At 49.4% G+C, this 21,065-nt stretch overlaps 1 protein-coding gene across 1 annotated transcript; it reads right to left on the reverse strand.

The window, feature by feature from the left end:
- Positions 1 to 426: 426 nt before the first annotated feature.
- COG7 (component of oligomeric golgi complex 7) lies at positions 427 to 20,701 on the reverse strand. Its single transcript, XM_086472978.1, has 17 exons — positions 20,536 to 20,701; positions 19,798 to 19,946; positions 19,121 to 19,237; positions 18,778 to 18,946; positions 16,732 to 16,814; positions 15,831 to 15,953; positions 13,734 to 13,932; positions 11,565 to 11,692; positions 10,809 to 10,963; positions 9,509 to 9,625; positions 8,940 to 9,005; positions 8,076 to 8,262; positions 6,937 to 7,077; positions 6,382 to 6,465; positions 4,304 to 4,418; positions 1,895 to 2,038; positions 427 to 726 (listed from the first exon to the last, which is right to left on the reverse strand). Exons 1-17 carry the CDS (start codon positions 20,699 to 20,701, stop codon positions 560 to 562), a joined length of 2,310 nt encoding a protein of 769 aa, XP_086329104.1. The 3' UTR covers positions 427 to 559.
- Positions 20,702 to 21,065: the final 364 nt, after the last annotated feature.

The following is a 21,065-nucleotide window of genomic DNA, read 5'->3' on the forward strand; positions in this document are numbered from 1 at the left end:
TTAAATTTCTTATAAATGTCGTAGCTTTCGGTAAATATATTGACCGCACAAGGAACAACCTACAAAACTGGTTTTACTCTCAGGGTTGAGCTTGATCATGCCTCATCTACTAATTAATGAGACTGTCTTCTTGCCTTTGTGAATAATGACAGACTTGAGCAATGACGACTGCCTCCAGGTAGGAGAGCTTCCAATCAGTCAATCTTTGTTGCACCTACCCCATAATTTTAGATTCAGAATTGATTAAATTTTCTGAAAAAGCCAGTCATCTCACCGCCATGAACTTCCCAGCAACCAGCAGAACATTTCTAGTCAGAAGCCAGCGCTGCTCAGCCTAGTCAGGGTCATCCAGACGGTTTTTGGCACACCGGGCTGTAGGACATCTTTCCTTATTTCTAAAGAAGGAAAAATGGAGCAAGCTTTTCCTAGACAAAGACATTTATTAAAAGTTATTCAGAATAAACTCCCCTAACCCCCAGAGAGATTTTCACTGTCCTGGCAAAGTTGATAGGGAAACAAAACCAGCCCTTGAGCAGCGTCCAGCAGCAGGGCCGCAGAGCTAACACTCCAGGCCTCTCATCGCAGCGATGCTGCTGGCCATTCGGCGGGGCACGCTTTTGGCAGCCTGACGGTAGTCCTCTGGCTTCGCCTTCAGCAGAGTTACGATATTCTGCAGTGTTCTTGACGGCTGAAGGCCGAGGGCATCCATCACGTTTATCAGATAATCTGTAAGTCGAAGGATAAACATGTGTTTGAGCAGGTGACACACACCGTGCAAATGGACGAAGTTACCTTCCTTCTCCACGACAGGCAGAATCCCATCACTGCTAGCTCAAATCCGCAAAAACCGGCAGTGGGTTTGGAATCTAACTGTGCTGACCGGTATTTTTGGCTTCCCGTACACCAGTTCGGACACCCGTCTGTTTTGCTGAGAGGACCCAGACACATTCTGCCACGTTTCGGTACCTGCACAGGCCACCCTCGGGGTGGTCAGTCGCGGCGGTCACAGATGCAGGATCACAATCGCACTTTCAAAGGCAAAGAGCCTGCAATGCAGCTGGGAAGTCCTGCAGGGGTGAAGGGCTCTCAAGGCAGGAGGGAGTTCCAGCTCACTGATTCACAGTCAGCTGGGGAATTAAGGATGGCAGGGAGAATGCCGAGCAACCAGCCCCTAATCCACGGGCTTGATTTTAAGCAATGCCAAAGCAAAAAACAAAACCCAAAACGATTCAGGCTGAGGTCGCTGGCATTCAAGCACACTTGCAGGCGAGCTGAGGAGATACTGTCTGTCCCCTTATCTCTGAGCTTGGCCAAGGGGAAGTCAGCATCCATGATCTACAGCAAAGAAAGGACTAACTGGTGTTTACAACAGCTGTCGTGGTCTCGAGGTGACACTTTTATCTGCTTTGGGCAAGAAAACCCCATCTTTCCCATATCCTGCAGAAATGCCCTCCCCAACACTCTCCAACAGCCTCCCTCCGTCACGCCGCAGGGAGATGCCCAACACGGGCCAGCGATCTCCCAGCACACGCTGCGTACCCCCGCAGGGCCGACACGGGCAGCGCAGAGCACGCGAGATGGCAAAGAGCAGCGCCACCTCCAAACGCTTGTACCCAGATCTGTCCTGCCAAGGCTGGCTCGTGAGGGGCTCCTGTCTGTCCCCAAGGACTTTGTGCTTCTGCCTCTGGAAGTCAAAGCCGTGAGGAAGCAGGAGCACCTGCCGCAACCTCACGCTCCCCCCGGAGAGGGCTGCGGCAGAGCGCCCAGCTGCGAAGCACCCCCACGCCGGGGGTGGGACCCCCACGCTCCCGACTGCAGGACAAACCCGGCCGCAGCGCCTTCGGATCCAACGGGACGGCAGCGCGGCTCAGGACAGCGCGGGCGCCGAGCTCACCCATGTCCGTGGCGAGCTGCTTCGCCGAGTGCCCCGTCAGCTCCGGGATCTGCAGGACGACCTCGCAGTACGTCTGCATCGTGGCTCTGGCGATGGAGCCCAGCCAGTAGTCAGCCATGTTGTCCAGCTCCGGCAGTTCATCTCCTGGACAGCAAATGCTCATTAGCTGCCGGGCCTCACCTGCCTCTGCTGGTTTTGTAACAAAACAACTCATAAATGGGTCACTTTCTTCCACAGGACATGGGGGCGTTCGGAGTTTATCAGCTGGTTTTGGGGTAACCAAGGCAGTTACAGATCCTCCCTCGTACTCCACAACACCGTGAGTTAGCTCAAGGCCAGAACACCTCACTTCCCTCTGTTACGTCTCCGGGCAAGTCATTTCCAAAGGGCTGGCCGGTGATCAGGCTGGGATCAGGGGCGCTGCCTGGCACGTTCTATAGGATCACCTTCCAGGAACACGTTACAAACTGCTGCGATGACAAGGATTCACAGGGGGTTTTTCAAGCCCTAAAGGCGTTCTGTGTTCACCAGTGGTTTGAAAATTAGCAAGCTATGAAACACGGAAATGCTTCCAGATGACAAAATAAGTAATGCAAAAAGCTAAACTAAAGAGCGCGCTCTCAGAAGGCTGCAGGAAGACTGTAAATACCAAGCTCTGCACTTCCTTGAGTATCAGTGGAAACAAACACCGAGCAGAGATTAACCACAGCAAAGCGCCGTGCGCTGCCAGCCTGCTGGGAAGCGAGATGCAGCTACTGCTGTTCACGGCAGCAGGAGCGACGACACGACAGGTAAGCGCTGTCGAACGAACGTGAGCCAAAACCCAGCCTGCTGCACCAAACGAAGGAACAACCCGCAGAAAGACCTCCTTGGCGAGTTCTGGGGAGAAAGAGGCACCGGGGCTGTCTCAGACAGCAGCTGCCTGCAGCACCCAACGCACTGCCCTCAGCACCGGGGGTTTAATCATTGCGGTATTCAACCCCCACAGACCTGAGTGGCATTGGTGGTAGCGGCGGAGCTCCAATGATTTTTCCGCTGGAGTTAACATAGGATGAGAAAGGAATGTGAATGAAGCAGTCAGCATTCCAGAACCTGTCCTTACTGAGCAAGAACCTGGCTACGGAGCCTCGAACACGTGGCTGGACCCTTAAGAAAAGAAATTCCCCAAGATGCAAAACCCGTCCAAACCAAGACAGACAGCAGACCAGTCTCTGACCACGGGCTCCTCACCTTTGTAAGAGATGGGCATAGGGTTGCACGTCACACAGGGTCTAACTACTTTTTCCTGGATTTACAGCGAAAAGAGGCAGAGGAAAAAGCTGTTTACAAGTAAACAGCATTACTATCCTGCTTGAGAAACTATCTATTCCTGAATAAAGGAACCCAGTGGCTCCTCTTTTTCTAGCAACAAATTCAGGGCTGTGGTTCTCAGCAAGGCCACAGAGGCCTGCCTATTTTACACTACAAGTGACTGGAGTAAAATTAAGCTTACGGGACATTCTCTCCAGATTTCACTCGGGCCTGAAGCTGGAAGCTTCATACCAGGTTAGCTCCCGGCAGCAGCTGTTGCAAGCATCCCAGCTCAGATGCTGCCTGGGAATGAGAACACCCTGTATGATCCCGACGCAGGGCCGTTTTCTTCAGCAGATGGGGACATCACACGAGCGGGGCGGCCACCCAACAGCTCACCACTCTAAACACGGTCAGAGGCTGCCTCTTTGCCTGGGCCTTGCTGTGCCCTCCTGCCAGCTCCGTTGCACAGCAGACCTCTGAGAAAGTTGATTTAAATCACGTTGCTGACACATTTTTGAGAGACACTAGGCCAGAAAAAAAAAGGAATACCTTTCTGTGGGGTTAATGAATGGAAATGGCCCTACCGTGGAGCCAGCAGGAAGGAGAGGGCAGGGGGGCAGAGCTGGAGCAAGACGCCCCCTTGGGCAAGCTGTCGGGCAGCCCACGCCTCTCGGCAACTGCACTCCAAGGGACAGGCTGACGAGCAGCAGAAGCCACAAAGGCTAACTTGAGAAGTCTTTCAGGCTAGATGGTCCAGCGGTTCCCTTCAGAGTTTGGGAACTGACCTCACGTACCTCCTGTTCACTCCCTGCACCTAGGACATTAAACACAGCTGCAAATCTGAAACTAACACTTCAGACCCTGCACCCAACCATGGTTTTAATGAACACTAAACTTAGACAGACCAAGCTAAAGCTTCTGATTTGATCAAAACTGAACACTCATGACTTAAGAGGCTCCTCCTGCGCATTACCAAGAGACTCTTGGAAGAAACGGCGTGACTGGACGATAGGAAATGGATCTCCAGTAGCTTTGTCATCATAACACATCACACCCACGTAATGTCAAACGGGAAAGCTTTCCCCCAGACACTTCAAGTCTTTGGTTTCACCCTACCTTGTTCTGGGGGGTAGGGCAGTTTTCCAGCATGTAACGCCAGTTCCAAAGCAGAATCCTCTTGAGTGACAAATGGCTCAAGGTGGAGAGGAAGCGACATAATATATTGCCCAATCTAGAATAAAAGCACAAAGAGCTGAGTCACTGAACAAATGTGAAGCAAGTACTTTGCTACAGAAAAAAAGTCAACTGCAGTAATCCCCACCCGAAAGCAGAAAGCTGAGCTTGACAGCAGCTCACTAACCCACCCTGGCTCAGACACAAATTGGCACTTGCTCATCAATACGCTCTGTACAACAAAAGATTTTTCACAAGGTCAGAGGACCAGTCATTGAAACAACCGTGTGGAGAAAAAACCTGTACAGGGAACTGTTACTCCAAGCAAATCTTTGATCTCTGGATCTTCCTGGCAATTTGTTTCCTAGGGCAGAATCTAAGAGACTGAACCACACAAAAACACTAAGGAAGAAACACATACTCAGGTGACAATATAATAATGAATTACAGAAACGTACCACTCCCGAAAAGGGACCACGCTTGCAAACCCGCACACGTGAGCTACGCGACTTTAGGCCCGCGGCAAACACCGCACTGCTTATAAACCCTCAGCTGCTGCTACAGGGAACTGCCCAGGGGCAGGCGCAGTTCAGAGCACTCTGACTCCCCACCAGTGCACGGTCATTAATAGCTTTTTCCTGAGCTCACATCACCTGCCTTTCCTTCTACGCACCACGAACGCCACATGGATTTGTTTCTAAACTCGAGTTTTTTCAGTTTTCAACTTTACTGCACAATGCAGCAGTGCTATGCCAAGACTGCCCAAGAGAAAGCCTTGGCTCAGCCTTGGCCCACCTATCACCCAGCAGCAGGGTGAAGGGTAGATCTGAAAAGATGTCAGAAAACCAACGCTTTGTAGCTGAAATTTTCCAAAGTTCCCCTTCGCCTTGGACAGGCAGAGATGTCCTTCGATTCCGCGCAGAATCAAGTAACGATCACACACATCTCAGGTTTAACTTCCAGCTGAAGGGGCAGGGGAGCAGATTCAGCCTCTCACCAACCATGCATGTGTTTCTTGGCGAACTGCGTTATCACAAAGCTGCTTAGAATTCCGTAGCAACCTGCCCTTGAAGTTTTACCTTATACACTGCCCATGAGCTTTCTAAACCTCATAAAAGTCTCTCCGATAGCTAAATTCAAACTACTCACGATAAAATTCTCCCACAAATTGACTGACTACCCACTCCTATACTTTTTTTTTGGCTCTAAAAGCAGAGTATAACAGTTTGTAGGCCATAAGTCAGAGGAAACCAAAATATGAAAAGCTTTTGGCTGCAGCCTGTCCTTGGAAAATCCATTTCCTGTGCGATACACAGAATGACAGTAACATAAAAAACTTACTTATCAAATTGTACTTTCTGTTGAGATTATAGTAGCAGCTAATATTAATATCTGAACTACAAATCTGCAGCCACTTGAAACACCAGCCAGGGGAACGGGAGAGCAATTTGGATGCCATTCAGCAGCACGGAACTGAGGGTGCCTCGTCAGCAGAGATGAACAGCTCGCGCTCCTTCTCCACGCAGACACTCCACTGCCAGGAAGGCTTCATCGTTATTCCATCAGAAAGAGAAACCAGGGAGTCACACGGGGATCACACGGGTCAGAGCTCAAGACATTCTTAACTCCATAGCACGATTAAATCACTCTGACACACGGTGCAGGAACTCCTCTGCTACGTGAGCTGCACTACAAAGACACGCTCAGCATCCTCCCCTACAAACACCAGTTGGCATCTCCCATCCCATGACAGGCGGTAACAGCGTGAACGGTGCAGCTCCCTGGGGAAGAACCTCTCCTTGTGCTCCCAACCTTCTTCCGCTATTCCAGAACTTGGCAGGGACTTCACAAAAGCCACAATGAATGGCACAACCCAGCTGATGAGGGCCGGACCACCGAGAGCATCTCTCACCAGCATGTAACCATTTTAACAAATACTACGATTTCTCAAAAAATTGGGGAAACGCAGAAGAGATTCCCCCAGCACTGGGCTTCCAGTAAGTACCCCTGGATGCTCTTACATTGCTGATATATTCCAGAGGAGTCAGGCTGAAGGTTGGCAGGTCATCTGTCAGGGTCTCACCAATGCCACCAGAACTCCAGCCCTGTAAGGCAGAAAGCGCAGAACGAACCCGTGACCTTCTGGAGCCCGACGTCTATCGGTGTTCCAGCAAGGGGCCACCCAGCGACACGAACTGCGACTACCCAGGGACTTCTAGAAAGCAGAACATGGACAGCCAGAAAACAGCTTCCCTTGTCCTCCCTCAGGCCCAAACCCCACACGCCCTCTCCACACACCTCCCTGTGGGAAACACACGCTCACACCGGCTGGAAGAGCAACACCTCAAACAAACACCAGACTCTGCAAACAGAGCTGTCTGTTGTGAACGCTGCGGGTGAAGGGAGGGAAACTTTGCCACTGCCTGTGGCTCAGGGAGGAAACGTGATACCAGCAGGAACCATTCTGAAAGGGAGAAAGGTGAGCGACACCGAGCTGGGCTTCACCCGAAGGGATCCCACGGGTGAACCCTGCAAACCTCGCCAGTTCAGATCAGCTCGATGTACCCACTGCTCACCTCCATCTTTGGAACGAGCAAGAGCTGTTGCTTGATGCGAAGAAAAACAGAATCGAAAGCCAAGTGGTGTGCCAGCTGGTTGAGGCGGCTCAGGGCAGATCGCGAGGAAGACAAGAGGTTGTGGTTGCTCGTACCTTTTTCCTAACACAGAGACACAGAAAAATGTTCACATACAGAAGCCATTAAAGTGACCACAGAGAAGCTATGTTAATAACCTTAAAGAGGTCTTTATTAGGCCATCCTCATACAAAAGAGCTTTCCTCTGCAATGGCACAGCTTGTCTCCTTTGGGATGCCCTATGCCCACCAGTTACTCAAGACAGAAACTGCGCACTGCTCCCTGAAATGTGAAACAAAGCATCAGCATCACCCTGGCCATGCCAGGCTCCAGTACAGGCTAGATACTGAGAAACTTGCAGAGGAGATGGCAAAACTGCCTGTTATTCAAAGGGCAAAACTGATTCCCTGCAGGGAATTAAGCGGAAGTTTTACCCGAAGGGTTCCTACGGAACTTGACTATTTAGCAAAGGTTTGAAGCCAAACACGTAACACTGAAGGCAGAGCTGCACAAGCTGCAGGTAAATTAAGTGCAGAAGAAATCAAAACATTCTGTGGAAATAAGAGAGAACTCATAACCTTGACTTCACTACTACATGTGACCAACGATGGCAAACATAACTTAGATCCACAGGAAGATAACTGGAGTCATTCTACCCTGATCATGCATGAATGATCTTGCAGAATTATGTTTCAGAATGGATATGGCAGCAGAGCATAAGTGGCAAAGAAAGTCTTGATAAGGCAGCATGGGGGCTCCGGGATTTGAGACGGCGCTAACACAACCTTCCCGATGCGTTCTGTGACAAAGTCTCCCCCATCTGAACTGATAAGGGCCTGTTCACAAGACACAGCCAGGATCTGGGGGTGATGGAATGAGCCCAGACTTCCTGGGTTTGGACATTTCATCCTTCCACAGATGAACCGGTGTTCCCGTGGAAGACTCAGAACATAGCCCATTGAAAGGCCAGCGCTCCAAGGGAAGGGTGATCAGGCTGTAGGGGGAATCCAGGTCTCATCGACCAAATGTGGGCCCAACAGCACCCTGGGACAGAGGCAGGCTCTCCCAGGCCTCAGAGCTACCTTCAGAGTGTAAAGTGTTTCCATAAGGCTGGCATACTCAGATGGATTCTCCTTCAAAAGATAATTGTATTCCTGCCAGGGATTCTTTGCAGAGCTCTTCTTTTCTGCAGAACTGGTATCCTGAAAGCCAGAAAAACTACAAGGGCTGTAGGAGTCCGAGAGATACTTCCCAGCAGTTGATAAAATCCTGAAAACAAGTACATAAGTCACTTTATGTTACCTTCAAGGCAGACACTAATTACAGCCAAATCTCGCGTCTACTGCGCAACTCAAAACCCACAAAAATACCGAGATGAAAGAGAGAGGACTGTGCTCTCAGAACGTCTAGCTGAGAGGAACAAACCCAGCCTCCCGTGCACTGCAGGCCACCGTGTCCTACACACAGCACGGGCACCAAAGCACTTCAACGCACGAGAGGCCGAGCAGCGCGCCGCTCGCGAGCCAACAAGGGATCTACGTGCTGCCTGTGCCTGGCGCTCCTCAGGTTACAAGGAATCGATCAGTTAAGGCACACCTATATTCATTTCAGCAAGTGATTCATGTCCCATGTCACAGGGGGGGTGAGAATCTTGCCAATTTGATCTGGTGGAAAATTCCTTCCTGACCCCAACCTGGCAGTCCATTTGGTGGCCAGCCAGGTAGCCGAGAAAAGGGATTCTTGTGACTGCCTCAGGGCCCACGACCGAGGGGAACAGTCTGTGACCCATCTCTGCCATTTCAAAAGATGGGGAGGGGCGGTGGGGTGAAATGGCAGTGGCTCTGCTTTCCCTCCATGGTCTCCGCATCGAAAGCATCTTGGGGTTTGTTTTCTTTCAACTCGGTACCTATGTTGACAGCTCATGAATTAAGTTCTGCAACGCTCACCTGTTGGCCAGCTGCTGCTCAAAGTCTCCACACTGACGAAGGAGCTCACCACAAGTAGTAATTATCCTGGGAAAGAACAAGACAAAACACACATGTTGCGAGATTTGAGGCAGATAATGCCAGACCCCCCCTCAGACACGTGTCACGCAATTGTAAAATGCCACAACCAACCCACAGCCCACAGGGGACACATCTGTCAACAGCTGATTTGCGGCCATTTGATAACACACTGAATTTTTTTGCCCAACGGCCTCATCCACATGCTCCTTCTTGTCATCATGGCGAAGGCCAGCTCAGTGTCACTGGGAAAAATTCTAAGAGCTGCTGCTATTTCAGGTGATACGACATACAGCCTTGCTCCAGACAGGGTGGGGAGCCTCACAGCACTTACCGTGCCAGCAGCAACCTGAAACCCAGTCACTGACACTACTGGTCCCAGCAGCGCTGCAGCTAAGTGAGCGCAGCCCTGCACTCTGCACCAACAACCTGTGTAAACTGACCCAAGTAATTCCCTTCCAACTTGGACATGAAAACCAGTTCTGAGCCGGGCAAAAAGAAATCCCCTTTACCGGACAGAGTTTTGGAATGCAGTCCAGTCCTCCTGGAAAAGGGAATCTGACAGGACATCATCCAGTTTACATTTCTTTCGTATAGACTGCAACGTGTTGGTGAAGTCAGATGTGTACCTGCAACGGGAAACAGAGACGAGAGAAGCACCAGCGTAAGAGAACAGGCTGGAGAGCACCGTAACTGCACGTCCTGCGATTCGCTCACTCAGTCCTCTACAAGGGCCAACGGAGAACCAGAAATACTAGAAGAAGAGGAGTTCAGAAGAGACACTTGTTCCTGTCCAAACACATGGATGGGAAGAATTGATCAGCCACAGCCCTCTCCGGCCTACACTAGAAGACAGGGAGAAGCCCAGAGTAACCACCACTGTGTGGCCACCTCAATTTCCTGCACATGGGTTACGAGGATCTCTCCACTCCCCTGAGAAGGTGTGAGTAAGACATTTGTGTTACCACTACACTAATCACATCTCCTAGGAAAGAAAAAGTTTATAAGGCTACTGCTACTCCAACATCACTTGGCCCTTACTCCAGGAACACAGTGACAATAATCTCATGAATTTGTTTTCTCAGCTACTCCCCAGATGAGAACATGGATAAAAAGGAGAACACTTTGTTTTCCACACCCCCCTTTTTTTTTTTTAAATAATGCCCATAAGCCAAAGGCACGCACACTGCTATGTAATTGCCTATAAAGAAGGTGAGATCTGCCAAGCGTGCTTTCCTCTTCCCTCTTCCCCACAGGGCACCCAGGTAACAGTTTGATTTATACCCTGTGAGCAGCTCTTTCGATATCGGGAAAGAATAAGGCGGTGATCAGTGCTGGAATACTACCCAAGTGGGCTGCCAGTGATACTTCAAGACAAAAACTTACAGTGAATCCCTCGCCAGGGTATCTCGCGCTTACAGGCAGATTCTGTTTGTGAGGTCACTTGTCCCAGTAAGTACGTATCTTCCCACTGAGATCGACTTTCATCAGCTCAATCTGCCTTTGTCTTATTCTGTTTTGGGAAATATTTTCCCCTCCTAAAGTATGTATTAAAAATCAAAATTCAGCCCTACCAGAAGAGAAAACAGCTGAGAAGTCTTCGATTCAGCCGTAAAAAGCTTCCATTTTTCCCCAAAGAAATAGTTTCTGCCTGAACGCAGAGGTAGGAGGGGACACCAGATGATTCATATTGTGGTTATAGATAATTTCCACTCTCAGACGTTCTTCATAAACTACAAAGTCCTTGGCCACAAACCGAACGCTTGCTACTCCCTTAGGATGAATGCAGCAACGTAACTACAAGCACCTTACTTTGAGAACAGAGCTTTCAGGGCCTTGAGGAGCCCACACACTCCCAGCCCATCCGTGAGTTTGATGCAGTTGTCGATGGCCCCAGACGCCAGAATGAAGAGTTTGTTGACCGAATGGTTCAGCTCCTGGACGCAGTCGATTACTTCCCAGTGCTCCTAAAGAACAACAACAGCACCACAGGTGAGCCTGACTCTTCTTTCAGTGAGTGTCCAGGCATCAAAGACCAGACCCCTGGTGTAACACATCATTCTCTCAGTGTCCTCCAACCTTGAGAAACACTTAAGGGAGAAGAACAACGCTGGTTGCTTCCAGCCTCCTGCACAGTGACTGCCAACAACAGTCGGGCTGCCAAATCCTGTGTTTACAAGGTCTTCAAGGAAAAACAGTTCTGCCAACAACAGAATCTTCTACTAAAAGGACTTTCCTCCCCCAGATCCTGTTCTTAATAAATTCTATCGAACCTGAAGCAGGCTCTTGGTTGGCGGGAATATTTTGGTAAAGGCTTTCTCCAGCAGACCCACACAGTGCCCGTTATGGGTGAAGGAGAACAAGAAAGGTACCTCCGATCTGACAGGGCTGCTGAAATTAACTTTATTTCTTAAATAAAATTTACTTAACAGTAAAAAATATACTGCAAACAGGAAATATTACCAAAAAATTACAGGAGGAAAGAGAGCAACAACTACAACAAAGACCCTTGTGTTTAGTAGAAGCTTCAAGCCTCTCCACGTAGTTGAGCAAAGACTGCTGCATTACCAAGGGCACTGCACTGATCTGAATGAGGAGGTTTTCTTCTTCCAGGTCTCCATACTCAAGCTGATAGGGCTTGTATGGACCATACACCGCTTCCACCAGTTCCATCACTTTCACCAGGTTCTGCTCCTCTACAAAGAATCAGATGTTTAGTCTACAAACAGATGCACACGCTACTAAAAACCTTGTTTCAAGCAACACACAGCAGCTCTTCCATTAGAGCGTGCTGCCTACACAGGCTTGGAATGTTGCCCAACAGCTTTATGTCTCAACTACACAGATTATTATTTTTTTAAAAAAACAAAGTTATTATCTCCACCTGCTTCCTAAACCCAAGATGTTCTACTTCTTCACGTGCCTCAAGAAAATTATCACTCACTGCTCCAAAACAGCCTGGGTGACAAGAATCTATTCAACATTCCAACCTACAGCAGAAGGGAAGTATTGAAACCACTCGAGAGTGAACCACATTACTCCCACAGCTTAGCCTGGATCATACTTAAAATAACTGACACTCACTCAATTCACCTAGCACTACTGCTTCACAGCGCTCATCAACCAGAGCTGACCGTGAACCGTGAGCTCGGCAGGGCAGTGCCATCCCGTTGAGCACGGAGCTGCCAACCCAAGCAAGAACCAGGTCTGAATGATTATTTCTCAAACCAGAACTGGACACCAGCTGTTATCGGGAAGCTTCGCCGAACTCAAACTGTGATTACTTGAATCCTGTATGATGTAAGAAAAAACTTTTACACCCTAAGGACAGACAAGCAATGGAGCAGCTTGTCCAAAGCCTGGGCTACCTCCACACTTGGACGTTTTCAAGACGAGACTGGACAACACACTGAGTAACATGGTCTGACTTCATAGCAGACCTTGCTTGGAGCAGGAGGTCGGACTAGATCATGCCACGAGGTCCCTTCCAACCTGAATTATCCTGTGAATCATAACTGAACCCTCCCCTCCTATACACATTTGTAGGAACTGGTTTGAGATTGTTCTGCTGAGTCACCTGGTCTTTTCATTCTTGAGATAGTTCTCTTCCCAAGCATCTTACCCGACAGCAAAAGAAATGGAAATAAATTTTTTGGTGGTTTGTTAACACACTCAGGTAACTGTTCAGCAGCTGTCTTCCTGTTCCATCATCTTCAACAATTTGACATCGTTTTTCCAAGTGCTTTTTAATCATTTCTGTTACAAACCACAAATCAAGCTAAGCCAGAAAATGACTGACAAGAGTACACAATCACAAAGACAACAAAAACAGTCACACTCCCTGAAATTGCCCAGCAATCATAATTTACACGGTCAAGTAAGAATCTGGGTGTAAGCAGCTCAAGACAACGTTATGAGGTACCAAACACAGGAAAGCAGCAGTAGGAATGCTCCATTAGCTTTAATTTAGGATTTTCCCTTACCCAGTCTTTGAAGGGGCCCTACCAGGTTAACAGAGGACTATAAATAGCCAAAAGTTCAAGTCAGGCAGAAACCTGTGCAAACACAGCACCTCACTACTTTGTGGTTTGCAGGAATTATTCCTCCAGTCATGACCAAAATGCAATGACAAACATCACAGGGTAAGGAAAGCATAGGTTAGATTTTGACCGAAACACTGAGGATGCTGCTGGGGAATAAACTACCAACGGTTCAGAAATAGTATTCGGCCCTGCATTTTTACTTGGTTAAAACATGAGGCTGTAGACAACAGAAAAACTACAAAATAAGATTTAAGCATCCAATGGATGCAGCTTTCAAGCAGGTTTTCTCCTGTTTAGTAAGGTGTGACTTAATTCCAGGAAACTCCTCAACTTTTATGCTTTGTGAGCTTTCACAATGGGTTTCACAGATAGCTTCCCTGGAGACATTTCCTCATCCGTTAGCCAGAAGAAACAGTAATGCTTGTAAAAGGAAAAATGCTAAATATTATTTACCCTAGACAGCAAGCATGCTCAGAACAGGTCTGCTTCAGTAAACTCGTTCAGCACTGTGTCAATATCTTTAGTGTAAGATATACACATATATGTACACACAAAGGTGCAAATGCCACCTAACTGGTCAATACTGTAGAAGAGAGAATCCCTCCCTCCCTGTAAAACTAAACAAAATCCCACAGTGGAGCTTTACAAAGGAGCTGACAGAACAGAATGACAAAATTCAGCGCGAGAGCCTTACTCAGGTTTGGCAGCATTGCTACTTCCAGCCCTTTGGCGAAGTGGATGGTGGCATCATAGAGCTCCAGCAGCTTATTCAGCTTGGTTTCTTGGCCCGTTCTCTCCATGGCAGTGCTGAGGCAGACGGGGATGGAAGGCACCAACGCTCCCAGAGTTTGAATCAACAATACAGTTACAATTTCATGGGGGTTCTTGAAAACCTGCGGTAGCAGAAAAGCTACTGGCAAAAGCACGTTATCGCAGCGGAACACGACAGGCAGCAGAGAGCAGCAGGTTCCAGAGAGCCCCACAACGTACAAGCCACAAGCCACTGCCTCAGCAAAGACACTGACAGACTGTCCCGCTCCAACCTGAGCGGGTCCCACCCGTCCAGGGGCTGCCACCTTCTCCAGCCCTCCCGAACGCGCGCTGCTGCCCTGCTGGCAGAAGCAGCTTCACACAAGCAGCACCACTCCCCAGGGGCCATCGTGCCCACTGCAGCCTGCCTTACGCCCTCCTCACAGAGACCTGGGCTCCTGAAACAGAGGGACAGAAGAGGCAGAACAGACGGGTTCTGCTTTACTGGGGAGTGAAGAGCTGGGAGAGAACACAGCAGCCCGACCTGGACTTTTTCATGCCCACAGAAAACTGTGCTGGGCGTGTGCCTCTTGCTATTAAGGGATGGATGTAAATTTACCTATTGGTGAGAGACAGCAATATCAGATCAAGAAGACATTCCGTGCACTAATAAATCACAAGAGTCCTCAGATGACATCAGCTCCCAACCAAAGGGGAACAAGAAAAACCTCACAAGGGGTGAAAAAACTAAAAGAGGTTTGCTAAGAGTGCACGAACCTCACCGACCCAACACATGGGGCAGCCCGATTACAAAAGTCTGGGTCAGTACACATTTACTGCTGAAACTGTGCTTTGAATACAGCACCAAGGAACGGGAAGGCAGGTAGAGGTCAAAACCTGAGCTCAGCAGAACAGACACCACAGTAATTCGAAAAACCACCTGGTAGAAAAAGGCACCTGAAAACAGCACTCAGTTTAGACAGGCGTGTTGGGAAAAACCACATATATCGGTGAAACATGAAGAAACAGTAGGGTATCACGAGCCAAATTACTGATCAGATAGGCAGAAGGCAGTACTGGAAAGGCCAGAAAGACTGTGATCAGCTGAGAACTTCTGTTTACATGCCCACCCTCAATTCCACTAGCATAAAATGCGTCTCAGCCTTTTACTGTGACTTTTTTTGTCAGCTATTCTCGCTTGTCTGCTTTGAAAGCCGCAATCACCATGAAAAAGGCCCAAGAATTCCTTCAAGAAAGCAGAAGCAACACCGGAGACTGAGTGACAGGAGCTTTGCCCCACGTGCCTCTTCTCCCTCACAATCCCGGTTCAAAGGGTATCTGCTAAAATGTAAACTGACATCTGACCTGTAATCCACATCGAATCATTAGGCAGAAAAAATACATTTCAAGGAAACACCGAGCTCCTTTGCAATGCAGGCCTAGTGCTTGCACCAGGCTTTGTAACGTGAAGATAAGAATCTCTTACCCTTCATGGATGAAAAACTCTTACAGGCTCAACAATATGAACTTATTTCTTCTCTTCACTAAAGGACAACAACTTTTTGGGATCCTACGTTATTCCTGGCAGGAAGAACAAGCTCACAGACTGCAAGGGATGACAGGAGAAGCTCTCAGATATCCTACCCAAAGTGACACGAATCAACTCAATACAACCTTGAGGGCTTCCTCCAGGCCAAGTGATAAAGGAATTCAGGCATTTCAAATGTCTTGCAACAGAACCCATTTGCAACACCAACAAATTAGATTTAACTTAAGATAGAGATGAAAGTGATAGAGCAGCTTTAATGTCAATAACATAGCAACCTTGCTGTTGGTAGAACACCAGAAATCAGATCTTGTCTGCAAGGGCTGGACAAGAAACAGAAAGTGGGTCACAAGCCCTGTCTTGCACTGATAAGGCACAGAGCGTAACTCAAAGAGCGAGCACTGACAAACTGCTCTGGGCTTTACGGAAATCAAGGGAGCGCGCTCAACCTCATCCTCTCCCACGCGCTGCACCGGTACCGAACAGCCGCCGCACCTGTGTGGCCCACTGGAGTTGGGAGTGCCAGGTCCCGAGGAGCGTGTCGTACAGCTCGGTCAGCTGGCGATTTAAGCTTACGTCGCTCTGGCAAAGATCCTGCCACGCTGCCACCAGCTGCACCTGCAGGGGTCAGAGGAACCGTTCTGAGAGGAGAACCGACAGTCCGCAGGTCCAGCTTTGGTCGTGTCAAACCAAGAACTTCCCAGGCAAAGCACTTCCGCTAAAACACGCTGCCCACCCTTACCCCTCTCTCCGGATTTCAGCATAACATTTTACTATAATTCAGCACCACAGAAGGAAAAGACTTTCAGCATGAAGCTCGAGGCTTCTTAGTTGATTCCAAGATTTAATTAACATCGGTATTTTACTCATAAAATGAGACTGTAACGGATACCCCCACATAATAGTTGAAATACTTGGCAAGCCCCAGCCTTGAACTTAATCCTCAGAAGTCACAGTCATGAGAGAGATCTGAGGATCAGGTTATGGCTACAGAACTGTCTGGAATTCCAACTTTTAATCTTACCTGAAAAGAGTTTACAGAAGTCAGCAGCTGGCAAGCTGCAGCGCTAACGTTATTGCTGACATAGCCACATGCAAGAAAAGCAAAGCAAAACAGCAAGGCCCAGAGAAACCAAGCAGCACGCACATATCCTATGTCTACTGCAGGAAGAAACACAAAGCCCTGAATGGAGAATTGCTCCTGAAACATGGGGAGTAACCAAAGCTGTTACGAGCCAGAAAGAGCAGCCAGAGAGTGAAACATGGGGAAGAGCAGGTTCCATCCCCCTGAACAGGAAAGGTGACATCCATGATGTAGCAGCTCCCTCTACAGTCCAAGCCAAACAAGAACTCGAATTTTCATTCCTCCCCATTAAAGTATTATCAAAATACTTACCTTGTGACATTTGTAATAATAAGCAAGAAGCTGGGGCATCCGATCAATTTCGGTGAAGACTTTAACAAACGTTTTTGCCTGATCTGAACAAAACAAAGTAACAGGCAGTTAGCAGTCAGTCTCAAGGCTGAGGGTGAGACATCAGTCTGAGCATGAGAACTCTCTTACGGGAGCACGCAGAACGGCCTAGGCAGAAAGACACGCTTTCACCTCCTGTTTGCTTATCTCACCGAACAGGAGCAGGACTGCCCAAAGCCCACACTCAAACAAGAACAGGCAGCAGACACGAGGATTTCATTTAACTTCTTAAATTTAACTTCTTAGCCAGCAAATGTATCCAGTAGTTAAGACACATAAAAGCAGAGCATTTCCTAGAAGGAAATAATTATTTTCCAGAAACAGCATGATCTTTTCACCCAATTTTTAAAATCCAAGCCAAAAATAACTCCCATAATATAATTATCAATGGCACTCATCTTTTATTTCAAAGGGCAACATTATATGTATATTTTTTTTCCTCCAGGTTCTAGTAGAGATCGACCAAGTGAAATCTAGAATGCAGTTTCCTTCCTAGAAGGAAATAATTATTTTCCAGAACTGACACCTAAGCCAGCTGCCTCCAGACTGACTGACGGGGCAGTTCGCTCCTACACAAAGCTTTGAAATCCAAGTTCCTCAAACGTCCGCTCTGTACTGTAAGGGGGGTGACTGTAGTGCTGCCCACAAAACACATCTGGGGTTAGAGAACTTAGTAACAAGACCTCACTTTTCAAACAGGACCCATAAGGCAGAGAAACTAGAACACGGAGTGTCCTGAAGTGCTTTCAGCGTGGGAGTCACCAAACACAGATTCTCCAGGGACAGGTTTATGGACTTGCGTGATGTTTGCAGGAGCTGAGCTTCAGGAAGAAACACGACTTCACAGTAAACAGAGAAACTCTCCTCAACAGGAAAAAAGCCCACGTCTCCACATGCCCAGCAGGGATTCTGAAGGACAATGCAAACCATGCCCACGGCGAACTGCCCGAGCAAGCGACCTCGTACCAGCAGACCTGCTGCCAGCAGCTTTCTTGCCCCTATACGTTTTCTTTGGTGCAGAACTCATAGAACACACGAATATTCAATTCACTTCCATCCTAAGCAGAGAAAACATTCCAAAACATCCTCCTTTATCTTGAATTTGTCTGTAAAGAGTAATGCACCGCAACAGGAACAAAAAGGCCTGGGACCTACTGTGAAGGTGATGAGCACAGCCCAAGAGAAAAAGGAAGCCGTGCAAAGAAGCAAAGCCAGAAGAGAGATCTGTGCAAAGGATTAAACACACTTGTTAGAAGCCCAGCACACGGAGCTTCTTCCCCCCTCCGCCCCCTCAGCTGCCTGCAGCCGCACGCTGCCGCGCCTCATCTTTATGTAGAGGAGAACCCCAGAGCAGCAACAGCACCACAGCCCCAGATCCCCACTGGGACCTCCGGGTGCACGCAGAGAGGCAACAACCAGAACAAGTACTTTTCAGAAGTGCTGTGACAGCAGGAGAGGGAAGCAGGACCAGAAACAACAGTCCAGGAAGTGACATTTTCTAAAGAAGAGTTTATAAAACAGCTTTTACAAGGTAGTAAGGAGTCAAGAATGTTTCCAAACAGATTCCCTTCTTGATGACACCACCAGGCTGTAACAGAAATGCCCAGCTGCACTACGACAATGCAAACCAGAGGCCTTCTCTTACCTGAGCAGCACTTCCCACTTGGAGAGCATCCACGGCACAACCGAACTATGACGGCAGGGCAGCCCTGCCTCAGCACCCCCATGCCGCACACAGACAGGGCTCACATGATCCTGAGCTCCCATAGGGGCCACAGGCACGCAAACTGTGGGAGACCCAAAGACGCACCAGACCGCAGGAGCCGCGGAGCACGTAACGTTTCATGGCATCTGGCTCCGCCAGCAAGCGCAGACAACCCAGCGCCAGCAGCCTCCAGGAGACCAACCCCGCACCCCGACCGCGCTTCCCTTCCAAAGACAACAAGCTCTGCACCAAGACTTACTGACCTACAGACTGGGAGTTGAAAGCTGCGACAATCTGAGGGCTGGCCATGGCCTCAAGTCGGTTCTTCAGGGCCTCAAGGTGCACGCACTTCTCGGAGTAATCCGGCGTGTCCACGAGCATGGCCAGGCTGCTCTGCATGCTCGTTAGCTTGGCCGAAATCACGGACACATCCTGCCGCCAGGGAAAGGCAACCCCGTTACCCAGCGTGACCTCAGAAAGCATCGCTGCCTGTTTCGTGATGGCGTTTGCAAACACACACGTGTTTCAGAGTCGCTTCAAAAACCTACTTTTTTTTCCTTGAAAAGCTGAAGGCGCAAAGACCAAAAAGAGTAACAGGATACCTACCTGTGTTTTAAGGGTCTCTTCGATATCTGCACTTAATGTGCTCCACTTGTCTGCTTCCTGAAGTGACTCGGCAGCCAACTGCATTCTGGATTTCACTCGGTCAATCTCCACCAGAACCTGGAGGAAAAAAAAATAAAATATAATGTTGCCCTTTGAAATAAAAGATGACTGCCATAGATACTTACACTACAGGAGTTACTTTTGGCTTGGATTTTAAAAGTTGGGTGAAAAGCTCATGCTGTTATAAGGAGGAAAGAGTTGGCTGACAGAGCTAGAGATGTTAAATCAACTTCCAAAGCGAAACAACAGAAGGTCAGTTTGAATTCTGGATTTGTACTTTTAGTATCCATTTTGTCTGAAAAATGCACCCTAGCTAACAACAGGCAGAAATCTGGGAAGAAATCAGAGATCCTGTTAAAGATAACACGAAATCTGAAGAAGACATAGCTCAGTCAACGCAGGTGGGTCCTTGTCTTAAGAAGCAACTCTGAACCAAAACATGATCAGCTGTTCAAAGGAAATGCAGATTGCACCACTCTGTGTCACACACAATTTTCTACAATTAATGTTAAAATAAGTGTTTTTGTCTATCTTGAGCTCATGAGATTGTTTGATATGAACAAGCCCGGAAACTCCAATTTCACAAGTTGCAGCTAAATACAAAGACAAGGACCCACCTGCATTGACTGGGCTGTGTCTTCTTCAAATTTCTTGATATCTTCTTTAACAAGGATCATTTGCTCCTTCAGGAATGTTGCCTCCTGTTTCAAGACTTCCACCTCCCGGAGGACTCTGGGCATGTTCTGGAGGGCCTGGTGGCTTGTTTCTACAGAAACACCAAGCAGGACAGTGAGGGGGTCTGAGAACCCTTGCAGGAAAGGGGGAGGTTTTCAGTAACCTCATGCAATCTTCAACACTTAAAAAAACACACCGAAAATACCAAACAATGAAACTTTTAAGATCTTAAAGAAACATTTAATTTTTAAAATTTAAATATGTACTTTATCATAGAACCGTTTAAGTTGGAAAAGACCTTTAAGCTCATTGAGTCCAACCATTGACCCAGCACTGCCAAGGCCACCACTAAACCACGTCCCCAAGCACCACATCCACACGACTTCTAAAGCCCTCCAGGGCTGGTGACTCCACCGCCTCCCCGGGCAGCCTAGTCCAGCGCTTGACAACCCCTTCAGTGAAGAGATTTCCCCCAACATCCACCCTAAACCTCCCCTGCCAGGGGCAGCCGTTTCTCAGCGTTTAGAACAGCCCTGCCAGCACACAGGGGCTACCGCCGCACTCGGGCCAGCGCCGCAGCAGGAGAGAGGGTCACCCCAAGCCACAAAACCCTCGTCGGACCCAGCCCCGCACATTGACGCGGCAGCGAAGGGGAACCCCCGGCCCCGGCCCCGCCGCACCTTCCACGGCGTTGTTGACCTCCTGGATGAAGAGCTGCAGCTTCATCACCAGGGTGGCGGCGTGGGCGTCCACCTTCCCGGGGGCCTCCTGCTGCACGGCGCGGAAGGCCGCGTTCACCCAGCTCTTCACCTCGAAGTCATCCGAAAGGAACCGGGAGAAATCCATCGCCGCCGCCTCACCGCCGGGGCCCGCGGCGGGGCACCTGCGGGGGCGAGCAGGGCGGGGGTCCGAGCAGGCCGGGGGGCGAGCAGGCCAGGGGCGGGGGGGGGGCGAGCAGGCCGGGGTGGGGGCGAGCAGGCCGGGGGGGGGGCGAGCAGGCCGGTGGGGGGGGCGAGCAGGCCGGTGGGGGGGGCGAGCAGGCCGGGGGGCGAGCAGGCCGGGGGCGGGGGGGGGCGAGCAGGCCGGCCACAGCGGCGGCCCCGCAGCGCACCAGGAAACGCGCCGCCAGGCCCCGCCGGCCACCGTACCCGCCGTCCGCGGGGCGTTCCCCGGCGGGGGGGGAGCTGGGGCGGAGGCGGCGGGGCCCGGC

Source organism: Leptosomus discolor, chromosome 14 (genome assembly GCF_034619465.1).
Source record: "Leptosomus discolor isolate bLepDis1 chromosome 14, bLepDis1.hap2, whole genome shotgun sequence".
NCBI lineage: Eukaryota > Metazoa > Chordata > Aves > Leptosomiformes > Leptosomidae > Leptosomus > Leptosomus discolor.